The 8,764-nt window shown below is 33.4% G+C and overlaps 1 protein-coding gene across 1 annotated transcript; it reads right to left on the bottom strand.

Moving 5' to 3' along the window:
• On the bottom strand, positions 4,176–6,672 carry LOC105178467 (zinc finger protein NUTCRACKER). The gene is made up of 3 exons (XM_011101937.2): positions 6,210–6,672; positions 5,708–6,104; positions 4,176–5,175 (listed from the first exon to the last, which is right to left on the bottom strand). The coding sequence occupies exons 1-3, from the start codon at positions 6,307–6,309 to the stop codon at positions 4,281–4,283; spliced, it is 1,392 nt and encodes a 463-aa protein (XP_011100239.1). The 5' UTR covers positions 6,310–6,672; the 3' UTR covers positions 4,176–4,280.

The following is an 8,764-nucleotide window of genomic DNA, read 5'->3' as shown; positions in this document are numbered from 1 at the left end:
TGCTCAATTACATTTCTATTTGGCTAAAACTTTTGTTATATTCATATAAATGAGATAACTTAGATAACACCTATTGCTCTTCAATTATATAACTATAAATTGGATTGATGCGTGAAATAAGTATTTAATCGTTGAAAATTTTTCATTTTATTTTAGTAATAGACTCTCTGTCTTTTATTTTGGGTGGACCTTTTTGTAACAGCAATATTTAATTGATATTATTTTATTCAGGTTCTGGTCAAAATGTATTGAAATTCTGATCAATTTCAAAGAATATAAGTAATTTTTGCATTGATTCAACAAAATTACGTGCTAGTTTCTATAATTAAATCATTAATTAGTGTATATAATTATATATAATTTTTTAATCATAACATATGGGACTAAATTAGTAAAAAAATTATGTGAGGAATAAAATTAAATGAGAAAAAATTTTATTTATAGGATACAATATAGAAAAATCACAATATATGGGATTAAATTGAAAAAAAAAAAACCCTTAATATATAAAACCAAAACTACGATTTTTTCAAAAATCCTCCGTACTCAGAAATCAGTGGACCTAGTAATAGAGCCCAACTCTTAGTGTACTTTTTTGTTGGGTCACGATTTTGACATCATTATTAGACTTGGACCGTGTGTCTTTGGTAAATGGGCCACGCTAGGCGGGCGTCCATTGGGCGTAGCCCGTGCATATCAAATATAGCCCAAATAGATGCTACTACCACCGAGCATATTTCTATATGGTTTGTAAATAAATAGTTTTTATGGCAACCAGCTCATTTGAAATTTGACATAACTATAAATATTCTTTCGTTGTTTGAAAATTATAAGTAAACTTCTTATTTTAATAGTCGCCCAACAATGTGAACTTCTGACTTTCGTTGTTGTATATTGTGAAAGTCAAGCCACAATTGCAAAGGTTCAGAGTTGTAAATATAACCAAAAGATACATCTAAATTAGACTAAAATCTATAAGGAAATTAATGTCGGACAGAGTTATAGACATTGACTTTGTGGGAATAAAGGATTATTTGGATGGTCCTTTGACAAAAAGATTAGATTTGTCACAATTACAAAAAATTCAGATTGGGAATGGGATTGAAAACCCATCAGTGACAAATCTACGGTAGCAACCCAACCTTATAAGAGAAAATCCCACAAAGAAGATTTAATGTGGTATTAACAAGTCACAGGGTATGTCAGAGCATCAAAAGTAGACTTAATACTTTGTATCTAGAGTTTATCTCTTGTAATTCTGAAAGGTGTTGATATTGTAAGTATTTTAAGAGTTTAACTCTAAACGCTAGCAATACATCCTTGGAGACGCCCAGCTAAGTGAATGTAATTGTTTGGCCACAACTAAATAATTGGATTATTACTGAAAGTATTAATGAATAGGATCAGGACACATGATCTAAGTGTCAACCTTAAAGATCAATACAAAGCCAGTGGTTTATCGTTAGTGATAGATGTTGTCACAAATACAATCACAAGCTCAAATTCAAGCTTAGTTTCATTTGACCTGGTGATAACTGACGTTAGTTAACTTAGACAGTGGTTCAAATCCAAATCTATCTTTGTTGAAGACAAACTACAGAAACTTGAGTTTAAATTTATAGATTTGTGGGGGATTGTTGTAATTTAAATTAAATTACATGTTAAAATCCATAGATTTAAGAGGAAGAAATTGAAAGAAGAGCATATCCCACATGAGAAATGATGGGGATAAAGTGGGCATTGATCTGTATATAAGGTAGATGTGGGGGTGAATGTTTTTACTCTCAAATTTGTCCCATATTGGAAGTTTATATATAAAATAAACTCCTTATATTAAGTTCAAGTTCAAGTTATGTTTAAAATGTTATGGAGACTTGAGTGAACATGGGATTGTCCTACATGTGTGCGCCCACTTGCCTATCTAGTCCCAGCTCCGAATTTGGGCCTAGGCGTTAGAGCAAATGTATTACTCTCAGGATATATTTTTTTGTAGCAGAAATATTTGAATTTAACCGAACATGAACAGAAACAATCTTTTTCAATCAAAATATTTTTAAAATTACATTAATTGTTTGACTGATAGTTTTAAAACTGCTCGTTCGTTTCTAGCCATTTTCGGCCTTTTCACCCGAGTAATAAAAGTCCGGCTTAAATGATAGAATTTATGGCTGGTGCTGGAGTGCCTATACAAGGTTGCCACTCCTTCATTCTCATACACACCAATAACAAACCAAAATCTTCTTCTCTCTCTTGCTCTTGGGTTTCTCTCAAAACTTCAAGTTTTGAGCTCTAGTTTCGCTGAAAAGGCTATTGAGTTTGTTCGAGGTGTTTATCAGTATAAGTGTAATATTGAATAAATAGTAATCATCTATACTGGAAGGAATTGCATAGTACCCGATGCACTTTTGGGCGGGACGTATAATTTCTTCAAGGCATGCAGATTTTCTGCGATTCGGTTAGTGTGCCGTTTCTGTTGGACCGAGAGTTGTTACGGTACACCTCTTAGTAAGTTATCTTTTTAATTTTGTAGTAAAACAACATATCTAACTGTTTTTCTTATTATTTTGTTCCAATGTGGGTATTTGTGTTTTGATTTCAAAACTGATTAATATATCCGATTATCTATTTGAAAACAATGTTACACATTGTTGATATGAATTTTTCCAACACTATGTCCTTTATTTATCTAGTCCTGTATATACAAAATTGATGACATTTATTCCTATTTACAATTGAAGAAAAATAGTAATCTATCATATGACAAGTCTGATACACTTATTATGATTTATTGAATTCGATCAAATTTTATTTGGATAAAATATTTCTAGCATAGAACATAGACTTTCCCGAAATATACATGCACGAAATTCTTAAACTTAGTATACAGCTTTACATTTTTGGTACGTTTCAACGTACGAAGCGAATAATTAATTAGTCACAAGATGTTGATACAACTTAGACTACAAAAAAGCACTCCATTAATCACTGCATTATTTTTCCTATATTTATGTAAGTGTAGCAAAAATTAGTATTTCCTTACATTTTTAGGACGTTCAACATACGAAACATATAATTTGTCACAAGACGTTTTATAACAATTACCTTTACATAATTTATTTAGCAACCACTTTCATTTTTTTTCTTTAATAAAATTAATTATATGAAAAATAAAATTACAACTGCTCAATTCCCTTCTATTTTCCTCATGCAGATACCACTCGTTTTGTTTACGAGAAAATTCAATTTTTCATCTTATAACTATGGGTTGACATTTTTTGTCCACTGTGATTTTATTTTGTAATTGAAAATAATGATGTTAAAAAGCAGCAGCTCTGGTCAAATTTATACTGAAAAATGCCAATTTCACCAATAAAAGGCATATACTTGACACGTGTCAATTTTTTTTCAGCAAGAATGGTATATATTTTTCACAAAAAAATTGGATTAAATGTGAGATTTTTTTTCTAAAATATCGTCTTTAATTATAAAATTAAAATCAAAGTAGATCAAAAGAGGCACTTTTGTTCAAAATAATTATAGGACGAAATATACATTTTTTTTCCTTCTTTTTTTTGGTCACGTACAAATTCGGAAAGGGTAAGCAAAAGAGAAGTGCACTTTGGTTTTAAACAAGAAGAGTAGCCCTAGCCTCACCAAAACTAGGTTTAGCCTTTTTTTACACTGAAATGATCTTTTGAATTTCAGTTTGCGAAGATAACAACTAGGACATAATCAAACACAAAATAATGGAGTTCAAAAAGGGCCTCTTTCCTTTGCCCCCCACAAATGGCCCTTTTCACCAAGAAAGAAAAATTTATTAATTAAAGCCAACATCTTTCATGGGTTCAACAGAATATGCATGGATCTTATCTCCCTTAGAGCCCTTTTCTATACTCATATATATTCCCCCTTTTTTGCTCTAAATTGATATTATTATTGTCGAGAATTTTCTATTATACTTTTTGTGTTATTTATATTAATGATATATTAATATGTGATTGATATATGTTAATTTTTAAATTGAAAAATATAGTTAAATTAGATTATAATTTAAAAGTGAGACTGTATACGATTTGATATTAATATGTAATTCAAAAGTGTGATGGAAGATTCTTCCGCTGGTCCGCCACCTTTTCCTTCTCTCCAAAGTCTGAAAATGCTAAATTCCTTCTCCCTTTTCTTTAATTACTCCAACTTTATTTCCACGTTTGATAATTAGCTTACTTGATACAGATTGTTAACATGAAAATCCATCACAAATTATTTCAAACTCCCTTCAATCATATCCATCCATTGATTGAAGATGGATGGCAGATGGACTGTACCCCGACCCCAAGGAAATCCCTTGTTTCTCCGCCGGTGATCTCGTGACCGTTCGCCACACGCCGTCTCTTGGAAGAGTACATTTCCATCTGATTCAGGGCGGAGAGGTCATTGACTGAGCTCTCTACATCACTCCCAAGGCCACTAGTGGCCGAGCTTGTACCGTACAGCCCGCACAGCTTGTTTCCATCTTGAACAGAAATGTTGTCACTGCCCTTTAGCCCAAAGTTCCCTAGGAATGAAGGGTCGTTCGTGGTTGCTCCTATTTCGGCAGCTTTCTGCAATAAAGCCGTTGCCGAAATCGTTGCAGTAGTGGGTTGGTGACTTTGGTTTTGAGTGCTGAACAAAGATGGAACGCTCACTTCTTTCACAGGGAGAGGATTGTTCGTTAGGTCATGATGATCATCCCCATTGGAGGAGATCTTGTTTCCAAAGTCCCAATTCATCTGGTTATAGGTAGATGGTAGAGGGTTCGAGCAGGGATTGTTGATAAGTGAATGAACATGATGAGTGAAGTTGTTCACTGCTCCGGAGCTCACAGTAACCCCCATTGGCTGCATATCCTGGAGATTCTTGGCTATGGAATCGTGGACAGGGCCCGGACCCATGTTCCATAGGGACAGGCCACGGCCCATTGGGATCGGATCGATATTTTGATCCGTATTGCTCAAGATTGGTTTGAAAATCGAAGAGAAATGCTGCCCTACGGCTGCTGGTTGCCCTAGTGATGATCCGATGAAATGATAATTGATGCTTGCTGCATGGTTGTTCATGTGAGATGCGGCTGTAACTCGCGCCGTCTCTTCTGCTAAGGCATCGCAGAATGCCCGATGCGTGATGAAGCTATCTCTCCTATATTCATACAAAGTTGAATAAGTGAAAAAAATTGTTCATTATTTAGGGAGATCTATAAGTAATTAAAACAGTTCATAGATATGAAATTAGTGGTAAATTTCCATTTTTATATATTTGTTTGTGTAATAAATCACTATTGTTATTTACCAGCGTGTAAGTATATGTTTCATCCTCACATAACAAGACCTAGAGATTTGTATTATTTCCATCAGAAAGAGAACAACACAGGACCCTAGTTCCAAAGATGAAAAGACATCCTAATCTAACAAGCTATATATATCTAAAGGGACTGAAAATAAACAAATCTTGACTAGAAATAGGGACCAAATCAACAAGACTAAAAAATTTGTCTTTCACTCTTACCTTCTCTATATATCTTTCTAGACCGTAGCATACATTTCTTTTCTTCGGATGTATGATTTAAATCAGAAAAAAGAAATTAATTAAAGGGAATAAAATTTCTGACCACCTTAAATTCTTGATGGAGTATATGTATTCAAGATAGAGCAAAGATAAAGAGAGATAATACCTTGAAAAGATAGTCCCACAGTCACACTTATACTCCCTAGTGCCACAAGTCTTGGAGTGGGCCTTCCAATCCGACTGCACGGCGTAGCGTTTCGAGCACTTATCGCATTTCCACTTCTTCTCCCCATGCTTTCGACAGAAGTGCTTCTTGATGCCTGTCAGGTCACCAAGAGCCCTGGATGGGTGGTGGTGGACGCACGTCTTCTCCGGGCAGACGTAGACGCGTTTCCTCACTTCCTTGCTGCTCCTTTGCTTCAGCTTCCAAGGCAGGTTGTGCCCCCTTCTGTGCAGCTGCAGATTCTGGTCCCTCTGGAAACCCTTTCCACATATTTCACACAAGAATCTGTTGGTGGCCATCAGGGTTTGGGGCGACAAGGCTATCACTTCTGCTTCAGGATCTGTACTTTGGTTGATATTAATTAGTCATGAAAATAAGCGACAGAAAGGGAAATCTTGATTGTGCTGGAAAATTGAAGTTAGGAGAATTTCAGAAGATAACAGACCTGGGGTGCCTGGAAGGTTTCTCTTCTTCTTGGCAGGTGGAGGATTTGATCCACTGACAGGATTCGCGGTGGATCCGATTGAGATTACTTCCTCAGTCATCTTTTCTTGTCGAACGACAGCAACGACGAACTTTTTTTTATTTTTATTTTTGATGTCTTCTCTTGGTGGGATTCAGTCCACAAGCTAGCTAGGAGAAAATGATCTGATCGATGATATTACTAGAGAAAAAGAAGAGTTAAAAGATACCTTTTGCTGTGATGTCAAATTCAAACAACACTAGCTGATGATATGCAGAATTGAAGGGATATACTTCCCCTCTCTCTCTCTCCTCTCTCCCCCCCTCTCTCTCATCCAATGGTGGTATTAGTTATGGAAGTAGGGGAAGCTCGAAAGAGAATGATGGATAATAGAGGGTTGCAGTCTCATTAAGTAACACTCGGGCCGGATCGGTTTCAAACTAATCACACGGTAAATATTATTTCACCAACATCCAGTATATAAACGAGTAAATTATGAATATTTTAAACTTAACTTAGCACAAAAGTTATACGTTAAATGACAATTTGAAAAGAGTAATCATATAATATTTGGGATCTCCCAAACAAGAATTGCTCACAAGAATATTACATCTCTCTCTACCTCGTATATTACATATTTTTAACTGATTCCTGTCAGAATAGAATAATATGAACTATTTTACCAAAAAAAGAATACTGTTTTCTAACATGGGGGTAGTGAGGGCAGGGGGGGGGGGGGGGGGGGGGGGGGGGGGGGGGGGGGGAGGTTGCAGGGCAGGGAGAGTGTATAATGACAGATATGATGAGGTCCAGAGAAAGGTGGATACCATGCCTTTCTGATTGGAATGATTATCCCATAATTGTTTTGCTTTTTGTTTTATATTATTGTACTAAAAACTTTGTTCCAATCACCAAGCATGAAAATATATATATGTAATAATGTGACCCATTGCTTTGATTCAATCTCAAGAACCCCACTTTCAAATTGCATATGTAATTTTTCTGATTGGTCTTATTGACATATGACATTTTTTATAGATATACGTGTAAAAGAAGTTATAATTTTCACCCTTAATTCCATGATTAATGGATGATAAAATTTTATTGAAAATTTCTACATATTTCAAAAATGATTATCTCGTGATGTTTTTTTTTTCTTATACATGCAATATAAAAAAATGGTTCAATAGCTGCAGAAAAAATCAGCGTCAAGCTAATTAGTAAGTAATAGATTCTCGTTGCTAATCAATATTATTTAATACAAGAAATTTACTTAGTAATGAATTTTACAACGAAAATGGACTTGCTAATGAATTTAAGAACGAATTGTTTTGAATATATGTTAAATAATGTAAATTAACAGTGAGAATTTTGCTTGCTAATTAGCCCGACACTGATTTTAGCATTAATTTTTTTCCGTAATTATTGAGTTATTTTCTTGTAGTGATGTTTTGTAGATCAATTTTTTATTTCAAATTCCATCACACTTTTTATCCTATTTAATATGTAGCTTGGATATTATATTGAGAACAATAGAAAATGCAATATAATTTGAAATTGAAAAAAAATCAATTCAATTTTAATTGGGACGAAAATAAGAAAATTAATCAATATTATAAGAGTTCATTTGAATTGAAAAAATTAAAAAAAAAAATTATGGGTTTAATATTCATAATGACTAACCATTTTGCAGTTATTCAATTAATTTTGATCAAACGACCATGAATTTCAAACTCCTTAATACTCGCTTTGAATTATCTTTGCCAGGGATCGATTTGCCACATGGGAAATATTAAAGTTATACAAAAAAAAAAGCTCTAAATATTTCATAGATACTCATGCAATCCAACTATATATATAAATTAATTGCATTGCAAATATCTAAATATTCTATATCTATACATATATGCACACAATTATAAAATAAAAATACTTTTAAATGATCAATATATATATATATGCACAATTAACGATATATACAGAGTTATAGTATCGATTCAAGCAACAAGTACTTAAGCTGTGGGTAAAAATTATACAACGATGAGAGGTGAAAGGAAAAAATGTAACTTTAGTTTTAATGGGGTGGCATTTTTTATCTCCATTAATTGATCTTCGTTATTTAGTCCTATATAAAATTTTTGGCAATTTTCATTTTTTCGTCAAAAAATTGTATGTGACTTGTACACGATTCAATTAAATTATAATTTTTGTTCTATAATTTAAGAGGCGTTGATATTTTTAATCCTACAAATCAGAGGTGATGTCATTTTTTGCCCTGCATGAATTAATTTATAGGATTAAAATTGTAATTTAATTAAGTCATGTACAGGTCACATATAATTTTCTGATCAAATTAGTTGAAAAATGATTAAAATTATAAAATTATAGAACTAAATTATGAAAATCAATTCGAATAGAATTATAAATATCATTTCTTAATTTACAGAACTAAAATTACATTTTTCGAGGGGTAAAAACTTTGACGGGTAATTATTATGAAGAATGCAGAAGGCAGGGCATGCACGTGCACCAACTGT

The sequence above is a fragment of the Sesamum indicum genome, linkage group LG16, assembly GCF_000512975.1.
Source record: "Sesamum indicum cultivar Zhongzhi No. 13 linkage group LG16, S_indicum_v1.0, whole genome shotgun sequence".
NCBI classification, from domain to species: domain Eukaryota; kingdom Viridiplantae; phylum Streptophyta; class Magnoliopsida; order Lamiales; family Pedaliaceae; genus Sesamum; species Sesamum indicum.
The sequence above is the reverse complement of the archived record's forward strand: the minus strand, read 5'-3'. Positions and strand labels throughout refer to the sequence as shown.

Bases quoted from the DNA above. Each gene is read 5' to 3' on its own strand.
- LOC105178467 (XM_011101937.2), bottom strand. From the start codon at position 6,309: ATGACTGAGGAAGTAATCTCAATCGGATCCACCGCGAATCCTGTCAGT. The intron at 6,105-6,209 runs GTCTGTTATCTT...ACCAAAGTACAG, and splicing joins AAACCTTCCAGGCACCCCAG to ATCCTGAAGCAGAAGTGATA. The intron at 5,176-5,707 runs GTATTATCTCTC...GTATGAATATAG, and splicing joins TGTGGGACTATCTTTTCAAG to GAGAGATAGCTTCATCACGC.